At 50.1% G+C, this 19508-nt stretch overlaps 1 protein-coding gene across 9 annotated transcripts in view; it reads right to left on the minus strand.

Annotated features, from left to right (window-relative positions):
* Positions 1-16494, minus strand: part of LOC103647182 (protein ENHANCED DOWNY MILDEW 2) — a 53259-nt gene extending 36765 nt beyond the window's left edge. For all 9 annotated transcript variants that reach the window (XM_008671756.4, XM_020548436.3, XM_020548435.3 and 6 more), the window contains exons 1-7: positions 16256-16494; positions 15660-16155; positions 15475-15571; positions 4525-4572; positions 4271-4434; positions 2879-2975; positions 2696-2791 (exon numbers count right to left, since the gene is read on the minus strand). In XM_008671756.4, coding sequence (XP_008669978.1) covers positions 2696-2791; positions 2879-2975; positions 4271-4434; positions 4525-4572; positions 15475-15571; positions 15660-16087 — 930 coding nt within the window. In that variant the 5' untranslated portion in view covers positions 16088-16155; positions 16256-16494. The remainder of the gene's footprint in view (positions 1-2695; positions 2792-2878; positions 2976-4270; positions 4435-4524; positions 4573-15474; positions 15572-15659; positions 16156-16255) is intronic.
* Between the last annotated feature and the right edge of the window lie 3014 nt (positions 16495-19508).

Raw genomic sequence — 19508 nt, forward strand, 5'->3', positions numbered from 1 at the left:
GAGGGCTAGACCGACCAGAGCAGTGCCCCTTGTGCGACCAAGAGGCTGAAACCATAAATCATTTGCTGGTCAAGTGTGTTTTTGCTAAGCAGTTCTGGTTTGATTTTCTTAATTCAGTGGGGCTGCGGGATCTGTATCCAGCTCATGAGGAATCCTTTGAGTCGTGGTGGAAGTCTAGCAGCTCCCGGGCATCGGATCTTGTGAGAGAAGGTTTCAATTCTTTAGTGATTCTAGGTGCTTGGACCATTTGGAAGCATAGGAATAGGTGTGTTTTTGATGGTTGTAATCCCAACTTGGTCATGGCCATTAGGATGGCTAGGGAAGAGGCGGTGCTCTGGTCCATGACTGGTGCCAAGGCCTTGTCCTTCCTCCAAGTCGATGAGTTGCTGGCTTAAAACAGCGGTGTGGGTCGTGTTTCTTCCATGTTTTAGTCGGTGATTCGTAGTTAGTCTCTAGTGGTGTGTGTGTTGTAATGGGGTTCTCCCCCCCCCCTTTTTTCTTTTCTTCTATTAATACAAAGATGCGCAGCTCTCCTGCGTATTCCAGAAAAAACTTGATTGTTGTTCGCGTGGCATAAGAGATCCCGTATCCCCATCAGCTCGAGGGCCCATTTGGTGATCCTCACGGAAATCTCCGGGTTATGGATCACCTCCCCCAAGGAAACGTCGTTACTACGATGACTTGGTGCGATTCGAAGTAATGCTTGAGTTGTCGCTTAGTAATGAGGACAGCATACGAGAGCTTTTGTACCTAGGGGTAGCGGGTCTTTGAGCCTGTTAGGACCTCACTTATGAAGTAGATTGGGCGCTAGAGCGGGCGCGCACATCCTCCCCCTGTCTCTCAACGATGAGCACCGAACTGACCACCTGGGCAGTCGTCGCTATGTAGAGCAAGAGCGGCTCGCCGTCCTCCGGCGGGACCAGGGCCCTAATCAAGTGGTCCTTGAGGTTGTCGATGTAAGCAGAGGGACTCTAACTCTCATCGAGAGGATGACACTACGAGTTGGGGCAATTTTCGTTTATTTCTCACACACAACTCAAATGCCATGCCCATCTAAGGGTTGGGGACACATATTTATAGCCCTAGAGGCTGCACTACCACACTACACAACAAGATTGTCCTCTAGATACTAAAAGCTAAAAGAGATTAAAGAGGATAGTCAAAAAGCTCCTGATGTCCTCTAGATGCTAAGATGCTAAAAGAGGACAGTCAAAAAGCTCCTGTTGTCCTCTAGATGCTAAGATGCTAAAAGGGGTAGTCAAAAAGCTCCTGCTGTCCTCTAGATGCTAAAGGGGATGTTGTCCCTTCAGTCCTGCAGCATGTTGTCCTCCACAGATGCTCAAGACTTATTCCATCATTCTCCCCCTAAGCCTTGGGCGTCGTCTTGTGGGAAAGTTGGGTCATCCCGGACCTAGAGCAAAGCTCAAGAAACTTGATCCTCCCAAGGGGCTTGGTGAGCAGGTCTGGAAGCTGATCCTTGGTGCTGATGTAGCGCGCCTTGATGCTCCCTTCTGCCAAGCAGTCTCGGATGAAGTGGTATCTCACCCGAATGTACTTGCTCAGTTCATGGAACACGGGGTTCTTAGCCAATGCTAGAGCGAACTGGCTGTCCACCCTGAGTTCCACCGCTCTAGTGTCTCTCCCAAGGAGATCACCGAGCAGTCGAGCCAGCCAGAGCGCCTGAGTCGAAGCAGTAGAGGCCGCTATGTACTCGGTCTCGCAGCTGGACATGGCCACCACCTGCTGCTTGACCGACTGCCAGCTAATGAGGCACTTGCCAAGGAAGAAGAGATCCCGCTTGTGCTCTTGCTAGTGTCGATGTCACCGGCATGGTCGCTGTCGCTGTACCCGACAAGGTGTGCCTCCCCAGGCACCTTGGGTAGTAGAGACCGTGGTCGAAAGTCCCCGCAACATAGCGGATGATCCTCTTCACAGCTTGCTCATGCTCCGTCGTCGGTCGCTGTAGAAACCGACTAACGTAGCCGACGGAGTATGCCAAGTCAGGCCGTGTGTGGACGAGGTAGCGAAGGCTCCCCACAAGACGTCGGTACTGTGTAGCGTCCACCTCCTCCGTCATGATGTCGCGACTCAGCTTCAGCCTCTCCTCCATCAGAGTGAGAGCTAGGTTGCAGTCGGTGAGCCCAGCTAGCTCAACAATGCGCTTGGCGTAGGCGGTCTGGCAAAGTGTGATCCCGAAGTCTCCCTGGTGCACCTCAATCCCCAGGTAGAAGGAGAGATGCCCCAGGTCACTCATTTGAAAGGTGGCCTTCATCTCTTCCTTGAATGCTGCCACCTCTGCATCCTTGGCGCCGGTGATCACCAAGTCAATTTGACTAACTTATCTAAAAAAGCAAAATTGTTCCTAGTGACCCATTTATGACTTGGTATTCATGAATGGATTGTTAGAAGGGCTTGTGCATGAGTCCACAAATAGATTATTTTTACAGCCTAAGAAAATATGACCTATTTGTGGACTCATGGACAAAAGCCACTTGTATCCTTGCTTATGAGCCAAACTTTTGTTTCATGGTAATGCATCCTTACATACAACTGTAGAAAAGCAGCAAAATATATTCCTTCACCTCCGATTCCTTAGATATAGACTTACTAAACATCCTTGCAGGTGTAAGACATATCATTGTGATTTGTGAGTGTTTATTCATAAATCCATTTGTTCTTTGGAGTACCAATATACCTTAGCTGCTGCTCCATTTGAAGGCTCCAACACTCCGCAGATGAAACACTGGTGTTGCTTATACTCACAGTTCTTGCACAGAAATAATTTCATTGCCTAAAAATAAAAAACAATTTCAAAATAGAAAATCATAACAAGAAATTCAAGCTAATGTTCGTCATTACTTAGAAGTACAACACATACCTCAACTTCTGCCTCAGTGTAGCCAAGGGTATCACAATAGGAGTCTTCACCACTTCCTTCTTTTGCATGGAAAGAGCGCATACATGGACCATCACAGCTATGGTAAAACAATGAAACAAGTACACCATATAAAGAAAAAGATTAGAATATGGACAATGGATGGCTAACATGTTGATAAGCACAAGAATATGACCACAGCGACAGTTAGAGCAAGTATATACGAAACTTGTCCAAATCTATAACAACTTTACTTCCGAAAATTTGTATTTTAAAAAAATATTTATAAGGGATAAGCTTGTAAGCAATAAATTCACAATCACAGATTTGGAGATTCCATACAGATGATTGATATGCATTGATAAATGTTGTGACCAAACTGTCCGCTGATGTTGCGCAACAGTGCAAGTGAGTGGCCAGTGATAAATGCTGTGACCAAGCATGTATCACCAGCATGTCAGGGCCCTGATAGCAAAAGCAGGGGGAATTAGAGAATCAGGTTTTAAGATAGAAGTTGGATGTCTGGACCTTCAACATCTACTGTCAATGTCATGGACTTCTTCCTAATACAGCTCCTATTAAAGAAAACTATAAACTTTGTAAGAGATGAAAAAAGAAACATAATCTCAGCTGTAGCTGTGAGAGAATGTATAAGTTCGCAATTGCAAACATCTTTACAACTAAACTTGATCTCCAAAGCGAAGGAATTTGACTATTTGAGTATAGATTATGCAAATATAATCAATCAAATCTATATTTTAGTTATGGCTCATGTGTCACAATAGAAAATACTAAATCTCTTGTTCCAGTTGTGAAAAAGTAATATCAAATTTAGGATCTTTCTGTACATCAATATATCACACTTCATTCCATATCAACAACGGTACTACTGAAATTTTCATGAGAAAACTTTTCATGATATGGAGTAACTCGATGATCTACTTCATAGTTACATATAGCTCTGACCATGTATACTGATTTTCCAGAACAATGCAATTTCCATCAGTGGAATAAGCAGCATTTAGGTAAACACTAGACTTCTTTCACCACTTCTGTTTCGATTTTATGATGATAAGAGTTAACTATCAGTTCAAACTTCACAGCGTAACATTAGCAAGTGGTCTCTCCACAGGTAACCATTAAGTCATGCCATATTGGGGCCTTCCTAAGTTTAGTGCATAATGCAAACAGTGTTTACCAAAAAAAACTAGGCGCTTGGCGCGATGTTTATGGGTTAATCATCATGTAAAATATATCTGAAATGGTTATGTTGTGTGTGCTCAACTGAAGACATGAACAATTAAATACTAACTATAAACATCAAGCTGCCTAGATTCTCAAGAAAAGAAAAGATTTTCAGGTAGCCTACTCAATCACATAAGGGAATCCACCTACCATAATATGTCTCCTCCGTCGTCACAAATAGCACATATTGAATCAAACAAATCTCCATCCTCCTCTTCATCAGATTCATTATCGGCATCTTCCACAATCATCTCATCTATGTCCTCATCATCAGTTATGAATGGCTGCTTAACATCAATATGGTCTGCACCAGCCTAGTCAAAATTATATCAAGAGTAATAATTAATGTGTGGTTAATTTCTCTTCCAAAACTTTTGATATTATGCAGAACCATATATGCATACCTCAGTGAAAATTTTTCCAGATTTTCCTTCAACAAATACTCGCAAAATCTATCAGATAATAACCATAGCAAAATCAGATAGATAATCATAACAGATCAGATTAACTCACAAAATAATAGCAATCAAACACAATATCAAATTGTTCCAATCAATTTATTTAATTATAGAGATAGGAGAAGTAGGCCTTGTAGTTGCCGTCACGTGCAGATCAGTCCTTTTATGCGTCATCTAAGATTTTTTTTCGAAAAACGCAGGAGAACTGCGCCTCATTATATTAAGAAGAAAAAACACAAGGTCTAAGCAGACCAGATACAAAACGACCGACTTCCTTACGGAGGTCGAAAAACTAAAAAACCAAAATAGTCCATCTGAGGACAGCAATAAACTACTAAAGAAAAAACGTCCTCCGAGGCTAAACCTCAAGAAGGGGGAGCAGACAGATAGGAAAGCCCTTTAGCTCCAGGCATTTCCCACATCCATCTTTCCTCCATAGCCATCCTAATGGCTAAAGTCACATTAGGAATTCAGTTATCAAAGACACATCTGTTGCGGTGGTTCCAAAGAATGTAAGCACCCAACGCAAACAGAGAATTCAGCCCCTTTCTAACCAGACCACTGACCGAAGAAGAAGCTTCCTCCCACCAGCTCATGAAGGAGGTCGAACCAAACTGAGGGGCGAGCCTATGAAGGTCGAAAGTCCTCAGAAGCTGAAACCAGAAAATCCTTGAGAAAACACAGGAAACCAGGAGATGGTCTAAGGTTTCCTCCTCTTGATCACACAGAGGGCATATCGGAGGGTGGTTCAGCCCTCTTCTAGCTAATCTGTCAGCGGTCCAGCACCTGTTGTGCGCAACAAGCCAAAGAAAAAATCTTCATTTAGGCGGGGCCCAAGTCCTCCACACCCTGGAATAGTGGCTGAAAAAGGTAGATCCCATGAAAAATCCTTCGTAAGCCACTTTTGTTGAATAGATACCATCTGAGGCAATACTGAAAACATGTTTGTCTTCAATAGTAGGCTGCAGCACTATCACAGACATAAGGTTCCAAATCTGAAGGTAATCCACCAAAACTCCCACCGAGAGGGCCCCCTTAATATCTGAGATCCATCTTCTATTTAGTAGAGCCTCTTGCACAGTTCTTCTTTTTGTGATCCTCTTGGGAATACACTGAAAAAATCCTTGGAGCAATATCACAAATTCTCTGCCCTGAGATCCATTTATCAGTCCAGAAAAGGGTGTTGGCACCATTGCCAACTTCTGAAACTAGAACAGTGGAGAAGAAGGCCCGGACCTTATTCGGCACATGAAAAGGGAGTTGCGCCCAGGGACGAGTTGGGTCAGCTTTGTGCAACCACAGCCATCTCATACGAAGAGCCCAACACATCTCGGCCAGACTGGAGATGCCCAGGCCACCAAGCCTGAGAGGGCGACAAACTCTCCCCCAGGACACAAGACAATGACCACCCTTGGCCTCTTTGCGACCTCTCCAAAGAAAGCCTTTTCTGATTTTGTCAATGGCATCCCAGGCCCAGGAAGGGAAATCGATAGCCATTGCTAAATAGACCACCATTCCAGTCAAAACATGCTGAACCTGGACCCTTCTACCCGCTCTTGTCAAAAGATCCGCCTTCCAGTCAGGGAGATGCCTTGCAATTTTATCCACAAAAGGTTGTACTTGGTCTTTAGTAAGCTTGACTAGGGAGAGAGGAAGACCAAGATACTAACAGGGAAACACTGACAGCGCACAAGGCAGCAGATTTTGAGTAACCATAATATCGTCCACAGAGCATTGGATAGGATAGACATTGGACTTGCTTTCATTATTCTGAAGGCCCGAGGAGGCACCAAACAAATGCAAAATCTCCAAAGCTGCTAGGATATCATCCGCCACCGGGTGCAGGAATAATGCCACATCGTCAGCATACATAGAGACCCGGTGCAATCTCTGAGATGGTGACAAAGGTTGTAAAAGTCCTGCATCTTCTGCTCTAGCAAATAGCAAACCCAGAATATCCATGGCAAGAATAAAAAGCATGGGAGACAGTGGGTCTCCTTGCCTAAGACCCCTCTGATGGATAATGCACTTTCCGGGGAAACCGTTAAGAAGCACTTGAGTGGAAGAAGGAGAGCAGCCCACAGATAATATCCCTCCAAATTTGACCAAAACCGAGATGTTTCATGACATCAATAAGAAAAGGCCAAGAGACCGAACCGAAAGCCTTAGTGATATCCACCTTGAAGAGAAGACTGGCCTTTTTCTGGTGATGAAGTAGCCGCGAGGTCTGTTGTACCAACATGAAGTTATCCTGAATAAAACGCCCCTTTATGAAAGCACTTTGATTGGGAGAGACCATCTCATGAAGCCTTGCAGCCAATCGATTGGCAAGGAGTTTTAGTGATGAGCTTAGCAACATTATGAACCAAACTAATAGGCCTAAAATCCTTAACTTGGGCAGCATCCTCCTTTTTAGGGATCAGAGTGATGTATGCTGAATTGAGTTTGCCAAAGTTGTTGAATTTTCTGCCCCAAACTGCTGACACCACTTTCATGAAATAATGTTTGATTATGTGCCAACAGACTCTGTAGAATCGTCCAGTAAAACCATCAGGTCCAGGTGCCTTATCAGGGGGGAGACTTACAATAGTGTCCCATACCTCTTTTTCAGAAAAAGGTGCATCCAACTCAGAGAGATCATGACTGGGAATATCAAGAGCATCTAAATCAATGATTCTATCTCTGCCCACATTTGTACCAATCAGGTTGAAGAAGAAATGATCCACTGTTGCAGCCTTTTCATCATGCCCAGTTAAGGTGCCATCCCCTTCCTTCAGAGAGGTTACAATGTTCTTCCTTTTACGGTGTCTGGCATGCAAATGGAAAAGCTTAGAGTTTGCATCTCCATCCTTGAGCCACGATATTCTGGATCGCAGCCTGGCCATGGTCCTTCGCAAGGAAGAAAGCAGCAGGGTATGCTTCTTTAACTTATTCTTTAGCCATAGTTCATTCATGGAAAGGATTCTGTCATCCTGAGCAATATCCAACCTATGAAGGATTTCCTTGGCCAAGGCTAATTGGAACCTGATGTGTCCCACCTGATTATTACTCCAGGAAATAAGACTTTTAGCTATCTTCTTTAACTTCAGAAAAAAGGATTGGAAAGGACACATCTCCCCAGCAACAGAATCCCAGGCGGTCTGAACAACATCGTGGAACCCCTCCAATTTAATCCAGAAGGCTTCAAAATGAAATCTTCTTTTTCCTGAGATATTATCATGGAGGCCCAAGATCAAGGGAAAGTGACCTGAGTCAATAGAAGCAGAACTCTGAAGCAGAACGTTAGGAAAAAATCATTTCCCTGTCTACAGAACAAAAAACTCTGTCCAATTTGACAAGGACAGGGGTGTCACGCTGATTTGACCAAGTAAAGCGACGTCCATTCAGGGGAATCTCCTTAAGATCCACATCTTCAATTAGCCTTCTAAATCGGTGCATCATAGAACGATTGAGATTTGAATTGTTTTTATCAATCGCCTAAAGAATAATATTAAAGTCCCCAACAACAAGCCATGGCCCATTACAAATAGTCCTGATAGACCTCAGCTCTTGAAGGAACATAACCTTTTCTTGATCGTCTTGGGGCCCATACACACAAGTTATCCACCAGCAGGTGCCATTTTCTTTGCGAAATTGAACAGAAACGCTATGATTATCAATTCTGGAAGCCCCGGTGGAACCTCAATGGCTTTTCCATGCCACCAAAATACCCCCGCTGGCTCCAACAGAAGGAAGGAACACAAAATCAGCAAAATCTGCACCTAACCAAGAGATAACAGAGAATCTAGAAATCTCTTCCATTTCAGCCCGAAGGAAGAAACAAGTTCTCTCACCGCACTTTGCCGAGAGGATGAGTTAAGCCCTCTCACATTCCAACAGATATTTTTTTATGGATCCATTAAACGTACATCATCGACGCATCCACAAACGTGATGGAATAAGTCTTGAGCATCTAGAGGACAGCCTGCTTTTGACTGTCCTCTGTAGTCCTTTAGCATCTAGAGGACAGCTTGACTGTCCTCTGTAGTCTCTTTAGCATCTAGAGGACAGCAGTCGCTTTTTGACTGTCCTCTGTAGTCGCTTTAGCATCTAGAGGACAGCAGTCGCTTTTTGAAGTCTCTTTAGCATCTAGAGGACAATCCTGTTGTGTAGTGTGTGTGAGAAGGTGTGGTAGTGCAGCCCCTATGGCTATAAATATGTGTCTCCAACCCCTCTAAGGGTATGGCATTGTGTAGTGTTTGAGGAAATAAACAGAAAATTGCCCCAACTCAGTGTGTCATCCTCTTGATGAGAGTAAGAGTCCCTCTACTTACAATTGGTATCGGAGCCAAACTATCCTGCAGCCTAAACATCTCGTGCTCATCTCCTTCCCGCGCCTCTCCCCACACTCAGTCGGCAGCAAGAGCTCCAACTGTTCCTTCCTCCCCTGCTCAGACGAGCAGCCTTTCGTCTAAGACAGCCTCTTCCACACGCAGCGACCCATCACTAGCCCACCATGTCCCTACGCTCGGCCACTTCGAGTGCGCGGCGCCAGCAGGAGGCCGAGGTCGCCGCGGCACAAGAACGCGAGCGAGCAGCAGCGGCGACTGCAGCGGCAGCGGCGAGGGCAGCACGGTTGGCAGCGGCGGAACTGGCAGCGGCGAGAGCGGAAGTAGAAGCAGCGGAGGCGGCGGATGCTGCACGTGCGGCGGCAACAGAGCTCGAGGTTCTGCGCGGCAGTAGAGCTGGCAGCTCTGCTTCTGTCGACGACAACACCGACGAAGAGCTCAGGCTAGCGAGGGAAGCAGCGCGAGAGCAGGCGGCACAGTGGGCAGCCGCGCATCCCCATGGAGGCGCGCGTGGCGGCAGCCCGGATAGGCGCCGACACGCTGACGGCGCTCCAGGCGGGGGCGCACGCGGCGGCAGCCCAGACGGGCGTAGACGCGCCGGCGGTGCTCCCGGCGGCGGCGACCGAGTCGACGGAGATCGCGGCCTCTACAGGCGGCGCGGTTCTCCCTCCCCGGATCGGTACCATGGTCGCCGCATGGCCCAGGCCATTGTCAGGGACATCGGTCCCGGCGGTGGGTGGCCTACCCTCACCAAGACCAACTACGTCGAGTGGGCCGCGGTGATGAGGGTACGGCTCCAGGTTCGCCACATGTGGGAAGCAGTTCGTTACGACGACGTCGACTACCACGAGGATCGGCGGGCGTTGGATGCCCTCATTGCTGCAGTCCCGCCCGAGATGCAGTTTTCGCTTTCCCAGAAGCGGACTGCCAAGGAGGCCTGGGACGCCATCGCTGCGACCCGCATCGGCAGCGATCGGGCCCGCAAGACCACACTGCAGGCACTTCGCAAGGAGTGGGAGAACCTGGCCTTCAAGCCAGGTGAGGATGTTGATGACTTTGCTCTCCGCCTCAACACTCTGTTGCAGAAGATGGTGCAGTTCGGCGACGACACCTACGATGAGGAGAGAGCTGTTGAGAAGCTCTTTCGTTGCATCCCCGAGAAGTGCAGGCAGATTGCTCGCTCGATCGAGTCTCTGCTAGACCTCTCCACGATGACGATCGAAGAGGCGATTGGTCGCCTCAAGGTGGTCGACGGCGACGAACCACAGGCTCTCTCTGGGCCTATCACTATTGGCGGGAAGCTACATCTCACTCGGGAGCAGTGGGAGGCCTGCCAGGGTGACAAGAAGAAGGGGGAGTCCTCCTCAACACGAGGCCGCAAACGCGGCAAGCCGCGCAAGGCGCGTGGAGGCGCCCAGGCCGGGGCGCGAGGACATGCTGAGGGTGGTGCACGTGGAGGTGCCCAAGGCGGCGCTGTCGGCAACAAGAAGCCGGCACGAGACGACGGCTGCCACAACTGCGGCAAGCTTGGCCACTGGGCCAGGGATTGTCGGCAGCCACGACGTGGCCAGGCCAACGTCGCACAGGCGGAGGCGGAGGAGGAGGCCCTGCTCCTGGCACATGCAAGCATCGAGCCATCTCCAGCGGCACCGGCCGCAGCGGCACTCCTCCACCTTGATGAGTCGAAAGCACGCGCTTTCCTCGGCGACGGATCCAACAAGGACATGATCGAAGGATGGTGCCTCGACACCGGCGCCACTCATCACATGACCGGCCGACGGGAGTTCTTCACCGAGCTTGACTCTAGCGTCCGAGGCTCCGTCAAGTTTGGGGACGCCTCCGGCGTAGAGATCAAGGGCGTCGGCTCAGTCGTCTTCACCGCCGCGTCTGGTGAGCACAGGCTGCTCACCGGAGTCTACTACATCCCCGCGTTGAGGAACTCTATCATCAGCTTGGGACAGCTGGATGAGAACGGTTCGCGCGTGGTGGTCGAGCACGGAGTCATGAGGATCTGGGATCCCTCTCGTCGCCTTCTTGCCAAGGTACGCAGGAGTCCAAATCGGCTATACATCCTCAATGTGAAGGTGGCACAACCTTGCTGCCTTGCTGCTCGTCGAGACGACGGGGCATGGCAGTGGCACGAGCGCTTCGGGCACCTTAACTTCGAGGCCCTGAAGCGGCTCAGTGCCAAGGAGATGGTACGAGGCCTGCCGTGCCTTGACCATGTGGAGCAATTCTGCGATGTCTGCGTGTTGACAAAGCAGAGACGGCTCCCCTTTCCCCAGCAGTCGAGCTTCCGAGCCAAGGAGAGGCTCGAGCTCGTGCATGGGGACTTGTGTGGCCCGGTGACACTAGCCATACCAGGAGGACGACGCTACTTCTTGCTGCTCGTCGACGATCTCTCCCGCTACATGTGGGTGATGATCCTTGGCAGCAAGGGAGAGGCTGCGAACGCCATCAGGCGTGTGCAGGTCGCTGCGGAGGCGGAGTGCGGCCGCAAGCTGCGCGTGCTGCGCACCGACAACGGCGGCGAATTCACGGCGGCTGAGTTCGCGTCGTACTGCGCGGATGAGGGCGTTCAGCGCCACTACTCCGCGCCGTACAGCCCGCAGCAGAACGGCGTCGTCGAGCGGCGCAACCAGACGGTTGTGGGGATGGCTCGGGCTCTCCTCAAGCAGAGAGGAATGCCAGCTGTCTTCTGGGGAGAGGCGGTGGTGACAGCGGTTTACATCCTCAACCGCTCGCCCACCAAGGCTCTCAACGGGATGACACCGTACGAGGCTTGGCATGGGCGCAAGCCGGCGGTCTCTCACCTACGGGTCTTCGGCTGCCTCGCATTCACCAAGGAGCTTGGCCACATCAGCAAGCTCGACGATAGGAGCACCCCGGGGGTGTTCATTGGCTACGCGGAGGGCTCGAAGGCCTACCGCATCCTTGACCCAAGAACACAGCGTGTGCGCACGGCGCGCGACGTAGTGTTCGATGAAGGGCGAGGATGGGCGTGGGACAAGGCGGTGGACGACGGCACGACTCCGACGTACGACTTCACCATCGAGTATGTCCACTTTGAGGGAGCTGGGGGAGTAGGCAACTCTTCTCCGAGCAGGTCTACCCCAGCCCCCAAGTCTCCACCGACTCCAGCGCCAAACTCTCCAGCTCCTGCTACAACGAGCTCTTCACCACGCACTCCAGCCACGACTCCGGCTACAGCGAGCTCTTCGCCACCACGCACTCCAGCACCAACGGTATCCTCTCCGGGAACGTCCTCTCCGACACCAGCTCGTGTCGAGCACGACCCAGTGGAGCTCGTGACCCCTCTGCCCCGCGACGAGGAGCGCGTCGATGCGTGCTACGACGGCGAGCCGTTGCGGTATCGAAGGGTGGAGGGCCTTCTCATCGACCCGTCGGTGTCGGGCCCTGTGTCTCACATTCTGGCAGGAGAGTTGCATCTTGCATGCGACGATGGTGAGCCTCGGTCTTTCGCGGAGGCCGAGAAACATGCGGCTTGGCGTGCCGCGATGCAGTCGGAGATGGACGCGGTTGAGACGAACCGCACTTAGGAGCTCGCTGATCTCCCTCATGGTCATCGCGCGATCACCCTTAAGTGGGTGTTCAAACTGAAGAGGGATGTAGCCGGCGCCATCGTCAAGCATAAGGCTCGCTTGGTGGCACGCGGTTTCTTGCAGCAGGAGGGGATCGACTTCGACGATGCCTTCGCCCCTGTAGCACGGATGGAATCCGTGCGACTCCTCCTCGCGCTGGCAGCCCTGAAGGGCTGGCATGTTCATCACATGGATGTCAAGTCGGCGTTTCTTAACGGCGACTTAAAGGAGAGGTCTATGTACACCAGCCGCTAGGTTTTGCGATCCCTGGCAAGGAGGGCAAGGTGTTGCGCCTGCGCAAGGCTCTCTACGGCTTGCGACAGGCACCAAGGGCGTGGAATGCCAAGCTGGATTCCACGCTCAAGAGGATGGGCTTCATGCCAAGCCCGCACGAGGCGGCCATCTATCGGCGGGGCAATGGAGAAAATGCCCTGCTGGTGGGTGTCTACGTCGACGACTTGGTGATCACCGGCGCCAAGGATGCAGAGGTGGCAGCGTTCAAGGAAGAGATGAAGGCCACCTTCCAAATGAGTGACCTGGGGCATCTCTCCTTCTACCTGGGGATTGAGGTGCACCAGGGCGACTCCGGGATCACACTTAGCCAGACCGCCTACGCCAAGCGCATTGTTGAGCTGGCTGGGCTCACCGACTGCAACCCAGCTCTCACTCCGATGGAGGAGAGGCTGAAGCTGAGTCGCGACAGCACGACGGAGGAGGTGGATGCTACACAGTACCGGCGTCTTGTGGGGAGCCTTCGCTACCTCGTCCACACATGGCCAGACTTGGCATACTCCGTCGGCTACGTTAGTCGGTTCTTGCAGCGACCGACGACGGAGCATGAGCAGGCTGTGAAGAGGATCATCCGCTATGTTGCGGGGACTCTCGACCACGGTCTCTACTACCCGAGGTGCCCTGGGGAGGCACACCTTGTCGGGTACAGCGATAGCGACCACGCCGGCGACATCGACACCAGCAAGAGCACAAGCGGGATCCTCTTCTTCCTCGGCAAGTGCCCCATCAGCTGGCAGTCGGTCAAGCAGCAGGTGGTGGCCATGTCCAGCTGCGAGGCCGAGTACATAGCGGCGTCCACTGCTTCGACTCAGGCTCTCTGGCTGGCTCGACTGCTCGGTGATCTCCTCGGGAGAGACACTGGAGCGGTGGAACTCAGGGTGGACAGCCAGTCCGCTCTGGCATTGGCCAAGAATCCCGTGTTCCATGAACGGAGCAAGCACATCCGGCTGAGATACCACTTCATCCGAGACTGCTTGGCAGAAGGGAGCATCAAGGCGCGCTACATCAACACCAAGGATCAGCTTGCAGACCTGCTCACCAAGCCCCTTGGGAAAATCAAGTTTGCTGAGCTTTGCTCCAGGTCCGGGATGGCCCAACTTTCTCACAAGACGACGCCCAAGACTTAGGGGGAGAATGATGGAATAAGTCTTGAGCATCTAGAGGACAGCCTGCTTTTGACTGTCCTCTGTAGTCCTTTAGCATCTAGAGGACAGCTTGACTGTCCTCTGTAGTCTCTTTAGCATCTAGAGGACAGCAGTCGCTTTTTGACTGTCCTCTGTAGTCGCTTTAGCATCTAGAGGACAGCAGTCGCTTTTTGAAGTCTCTTTAGCATCTAGAGGACAATCCTGTTGTGTAGTGTGTGTGAGAAGGTGTGGTAGTGCAGCCCCTAGGGCTATAAATATGTGTCCCCAACCCCTCTAAGGGTATGGCATTGTGTAGTGTTCGAGGAAATAAACAGAAAATTGCCCCAACTCATAATGTCATCCTCTTGATGAGAGTTAGAGTCCCTCTACTTACAAAGGGGAGAAGGCTCAACTAACAGACCCCATCCGGGGTGCTCCATCCGAACAGGGCTGACAGAGCCTCCACATGGCAGGGAGACAGAGACTGCATAAACAGACTGACATACTCCTGCAAAGCTTCCTAGCTGATTCCCTCATTTTCTGAGATGACATGCAAGGAGCTCATGACTTTCTTGGTGGCCCTACTTCCCAAATCTTGCATGTTAAATTCCACCCCCACACCTACTACTCTACGGCTTCTTCTTGGAGCAGAGACAGTTTTTGTTGGAAGATCACAGCTTGGAGCCGAAACCAGGGCTGAAGCTTGTCGAGTAATCTTTTTGAAAAAATCTTCTCTTATCTTTTGAGGCAACAGAAATTGTGACTCAATTGCAGCTGTCCCATCAAGAAGCAAACATCAAATCAATGGCAATACAAACCCAAATCATCAATTATTGCAACTCTATTACTCTAAGGGCAATAGTGCTAGTTAAAAGATAGTAGAGCACGGACATGCTACAGAATTACAATCTTAGAGCAAGAATGTGTTTTTGTTGCAAACAAGGTCTTACCGTCTTAAGGACAATGTTTACAACTTTACATAACACAGCTCTAGGCATAACGTAGCTAAGCAAGAACTGAGCCTAGCACAGTTGGTTGGAGGTTAGGGTGTGTGGGCATACACCCCTATGACCTAGGTATGAGTTCTCTTCAATTCGACTTTGTGTCATCTAATTTATAATGTGACCTTTGAAGGGCAGGCCATGTACAGTGGTGAGAGCTATCTCACTGAAGCAGGACGCGGATTCGAAAGAGCCTCTCCGCATTTGCGAGAAAAAGGCTTACTTTAGTTTTTCCCTTCGTCAGACCCCACTCATGGGGGAGACTCCCCTTTTTTAAAATGTGACCTTAGGTCATTATGTTGTAAGCCTATCTCCAATAGATTATATAAACGGACATGCAAAACATTGTTTTGTATTGTAGACTATACAGTTTACAGAGTGAAGTTTGAAATAGAGAATGAGATAGGAAATGTAATAGAAAGACCGCTGGAGACAGCCTTAACCCTTAACCCCACATAATTTGTAGATTATTTCATGCTCATGTTACGCACAATTGTGCTATGCTAACAAACACGGTTGAGAATTTCAATAACAAGAACGGAACATATACCTCTGATTTTGCTAAGATAGGATCTTTTGCCACAAACTGCTTCATCAGTGAGATGTGGTTCCTGAAATCGTCCTCTGAGGGTCTAACGTCAAACTTGCTGCAGAAGCACAAATAGATCTGTATAAGCATCAGTGATCACCATCTGCCCAAAGAACAATCGCAACAGAGTGTGCCAAGAAATGTACTTGAAAACTTTGCAAAGGTGGTTCCACAGCGTTCTCTCTGGCTCATGAGGCTTCCTCATGAGAAAATGCAGCATATGCGCTGTGATCAGCACAGTCCTGATCATCTCCTCGTAGCTGTTCAAGGGCCTAACGAGACGAACCCAACGTCTGCCTTCTGCTGTGAGCACCGCAAACTGGGGTTGCTTCCCCTCGAGCCCCAGACTCCAGGCCACCACCTCACTGTACACCTTGACGCCCGGGTCACCACCAGTCCCGCGCAGCACCAGCCTTTTCTTGCAGTCAGGAAGATCATCAGTGTCCCCGAACAGGAAAGGCAGAGTGGAGAAGCAGACAGGCTCGTTGTCGTTCGTGGAGTCAACGAAGTAGTAGCTCTCCACCGCGTTGAGCTGGGGCTCGTCGTCGTCGTCGTCCGACTCCGACATCACCATTGCTGCCGCTGCGTTCTGTACGGCCTCCTATCAGCGTCCCCAGATTTCTTGGAGAAATCTGCGACCAACTGATGAGAGAAAAAGAGATGAAAATTCGGGTTCCGTTCGGGGCAAAACCCCAATTCCCCACACAAACTCGTGACAGCGGGCTAGGGTTCTTCGTCTTACCGACAAGGGAAATCGGATAACTGGTCTCCACTGCACGGCAAACAGGGAGCAGATTGAAGAACGAGGAGGTGGGCGGTGACGGCGCAGAGTAGCGAGGCGATCCTCCGAGTTTGCGTTCAAGACTCCGAGGCAAGGGGCCAGCTTCGACGGCGCGGGTTTGTGCACGGGCGCGGCGAAAGGGTCGGGGGATGATGGGACTTTTTGGTTTAGCGTTTTGGCTGAAGATTATGGACATGTTTGTTTTGTCTTTTTTTCTGATTCTTGCCTCAAGTTGTTGCGTACGGCAAACGTCCAATTTTTCATTCCACTTTTATATAAATCGTTTTAATAAAAATTATCAAAAATCGACCTGTCGTGAGTCATAGTAATAGAAGAGACAATTGCATATTTGGTACTCTAAACACTGTGCTTCGCAATATTGCCATCCGAAACATTTGATTCGCAAAAAAGTACTACAAACATATTCTAATTGATTATACTACCATTAATTGTATATCCTTCCTTTTCTAATTTGTTTCCATGTATTTAGGATCTTAGGAGACAAAATTACCCCTGCATACGTGTACGTTCGTTCTCTGTCTCTAGATTTTCTCGCCGCCATGGATGACGATCGCGCACATCACGCACAAACTGTCGCCGCCGGACGGAGACCTCGACTGGCCACCACCGCACCGAACGCTGCCGTGGAGGAGCAGGCCCCGTGCCCAACGTCGTCCGCCAGGCACGCCCCCGCCACGCCGTCCACCAGGCTCATCCTCGCCGCGCCGGCCGCGGGGCTGGCCGAGGCCGCGTCGTTCACCGGGCTCCGCGAGGAGGGGATGGCCGAGGACGCGCCGAACGCCGGTCTGGCCAAGGTCTCGTCCGTCGGGCTTGCCTCCGTCGCGCCGTATGCCGGGCTCGCCCCCACGGCGCCATTGGCTGGGTTGGACACCGCCGAGGCCGCGCCGACCGCCACGGTCGACGAGGAGGTGGTAGCTGAGGTCGCGCCGAACGCCGGTCTGGTCGAGGCGTCGTCCGCCGCGCTCGCCCCCGTCGTGTCGTACGTCGGGCTCGCCCCCGCCGCGCTGTTGCCTGGACTGGCCACCGCGGGGCTGGCTGAGGACGCGCTGGCCAGGGCCACGCCGACCGCCGCGCTCCGCGAGGAGGTGCTGGCCGAGGCGTCGTCCGCCGCAATCGCCCCCGCCGCTTATGCTGGTGCTCCATTTCGTCGGTGAGCTGCTTACAGTAGCACTTTGTATGCGTATGACGTATGATACAGTATGGGCAATAACATTATTGTCTCAAGTCCTAAACAAGATGACTCCTAAGAGAAGGCTATACAATTGATGAATGATATGTTAATTCTTTATTTTGTGTTGAGATATTGTCTCAAGTCCTATTTTTCTGAGATGTAAAACTTTTTTAATGTAAACTCATGACCTTTTCGTGATGACATGTGAACTCACCACATTTTTATGGTTATTTACGGCTACTGTTCATGCTACTGTTCGTGACCTGTTCATGCTACTGTTCATGCTACGTGACGAATCCATCCTGCTGTCTGTGACCTGTTCATGCTACTGTTTGTCCTACTCTTCATGTCATGTTCGTGTCCTGCTCCTATCCGTGACCATCCCTGTTGGTGAGCTGATCGGCGAGCAGCAGTGCAGCACCTGTTTGGCGATGTTCGGCGAGCAGCACCGCGACCTGTTCAGCGAGTAGCAGCAGCTGGCGAGCCGTTCGTGTGACCTAGGGCGTATAATTACATAGGGGTAAAAGTGTCTTGTCAGGAACAAAATACATGGGATTTGATTAGAAAAGGAAAAGAATAGGCTAAATGGCAACTTAATCAATTAGAATATGTTTGTAGTACCTTTTTTGCGAACCAAATGTTTTGGGTGGCAATATTGCGAAGCACAATGATTAGAGTCCCAAATATACAATTGTCTCGTAATAGAAGGAATATATCACTTTCTAGATCCTAACCCTGTAGACTCATTCATCTTATTCTCTATTGTAATCCTCACGATACTGAGATTCTCACCACAATCAGATTCTGAGAAAAGCTCCTCGGAAAAAAAAACTAAACCAAAGGCCTTTTTATCCAGTTTTTTCCTGAGGAGCTTTTCCGATAATCTGGTTGTGAAGAGAATCTGAGTATCATTAATATACTCATTAATATTACGTACGAAGAAAGATAAAAGAGTCTATAAGGTTTAGGATGTATAATATGGTGGTTTCCTACTATTTCAACGACTCGCTTGATTCTGTGTTCACGTTGATTTTAAACGGTTTTGACTAAATTGATTCTTATAAAAGCTAGTTGAAAAACTGGACGTTTTGCAGTCTATAGCAGATTCTGGTGGCCATAAGGTAAGAAAAAGCTAAAACAAACAGGGCGTATGTGTGGAGGATGCAGGGTTTATAATCTAAAAAGTGTGATGGATTCCTACTATCATGATGTCTCGGTCGGTTATGTATTCACGTTGATTTTTGGACTCTTTTTTATTAAAGTGGTTCTCATAGAAGGGGGCTAAAAACTGAGTATTTGGCAGTCCACGGCGGCTTCTGGTGAACAAAATCGGCAAAAAAGCTGAAACAACAGGGTTGACGACCAATTTGTTTTATCTTACGGGCAGACTATTGTTGGTGTTTCGAACCTCGCACTGGCAAGTAAATTTATTTTGCGCGTTCCGGGCTCCGGACAGTGTGCACGGTGGGCGCAAGATTTATACTGGTTCAGGCAAAACGTCTCTACTTCCCGTCATTGACGACTTACGCTACCGACACCATTGATGCTCAAAGCTCGTAGTAGGGTTACAAGCGGACGAGAGAGGGAGGAGAGGCTTAAGTCCCTTATCATGGTGGAGGTGGTTACAGAGTGGAGTCATAGCTATGTCTTGGCTTGGCGACGGGGTTCCGGCCTGTGGGTCCTCGTCGGTGTGTCATCATCCTATTCGTCGGTCCTTCTGGGCGTCTTCTCGTCTGGGGTCCGTCCTTGCGTCCATCCGTATCTTTGGGGATCCAAGAGTCTGCTAGCCTGGGACCGGCCTCCTTCTTTTATAGGCCAAGGAGGGGTCTGCGTCTTTCCTCAGGCGCGCTTGCTGACCGATGGGCCCTAGGGACCGAGGATCTTATCACCGACAGTAGCCCTTCGAGCTCCCTAGGGGAGAATGTCTTCCTCCGGGGCTGATGAAGGGTCAAGTGGCTCTTTGTCCTTTCGCCTTTCGAGTGATCGTGGTGTTCATTCTCCCTTGGGACTCAGGCCGCTTTC

Source organism: Zea mays, chromosome 2 (assembly GCF_902167145.1).
Source record: "Zea mays cultivar B73 chromosome 2, Zm-B73-REFERENCE-NAM-5.0, whole genome shotgun sequence".
In the NCBI taxonomy this organism is placed as follows: Eukaryota; Viridiplantae; Streptophyta; class Magnoliopsida; order Poales; family Poaceae; genus Zea; species Zea mays.